The sequence below is a fragment of the Nannochloropsis gaditana genome, assembly GCF_000240725.1.
Source record: "Nannochloropsis gaditana CCMP526 unplaced genomic scaffold scaffold221, whole genome shotgun sequence".
Lineage (NCBI taxonomy): Eukaryota > Eustigmatophyceae > Eustigmatales > Monodopsidaceae > Microchloropsis > Microchloropsis gaditana.
Window position 1 is genome coordinate 41,180 of NW_005803732.1, and position 714 is coordinate 41,893.

At 58.3% G+C, this 714-nt stretch overlaps 1 protein-coding gene across 1 annotated transcript; it reads left to right on the plus strand.

Moving 5' to 3' along the window:
* Window positions 1-356: 356 nt before the first annotated feature.
* NGA_2107800 (serine threonine protein kinase mst4) lies at window positions 357-704 on the plus strand (the record flags this gene model as incomplete). The annotated part of the gene is made up of 1 exon (XM_005855332.1): window positions 357-704. A coding segment is annotated over one exon (348 nt), but the record flags the coding sequence as incomplete, so codon positions are not given.
* Between the last annotated feature and the right edge of the window lie 10 nt (window positions 705-714).

Below are 714 nucleotides of genomic sequence, written 5' to 3' on the forward strand. Positions count from 1 at the left end.
AAGAGAGCTCCGGATCGATTGACGAAAATAGAGGCTCACCGTGCCCGCCTTCCTCTTCTCCTGGGACGCCACGCTCACGGTCGTCTCGTTCCGCCCGAAAGGTGGCGATCAAAGTGATCAATTTGGAGGCGGAGGAAGATGACATGGAGGAGATTCGTGGAGAGATCGAGGTGCTGTCTCACTGCGACTGTGCCCAATTGACGCGGTATTTTGGCTCCTACGTGGTGGACCATTCCCTCTGGATCGTGATGGAGTATCTGGAAGGTGGCTCGTTGGGAGACCTGTTGTCCTACACGGCCCAGAATCGGTTGGAAGAGGAAGCCATCGCCTCCGCCATGCACCAGCTCTGTCAGGCATTGGCCTACTTACACGGGGAAAAAAAGATTCATCGGGACGTGAAGGCCAAGAATCTCTTGGTCTCTGCCACGGGGGACATCAAACTCGCGGATTTTGGGGCCACGGCCCAGCTGACACACACGGCGGGGAAACGACACAGCTTTGCCGGAACCCCCTTTTGGATGGCGCCAGAGGTGATCACGCAGTCTTCTTACGACATCACTGCGGACATTTGGAGCATGGGTATCACCGCTATCGAATTGGCGAAGGGCGCACCGCCGTACGCGAAGGTGCACCCTGTGCGGGCCTTGTTTTTGATCCCGAAGAACGAGCCCCCTCGGTTGGTGGAGGACGAGGTGGAGGGCGGGGGGGAAGGCG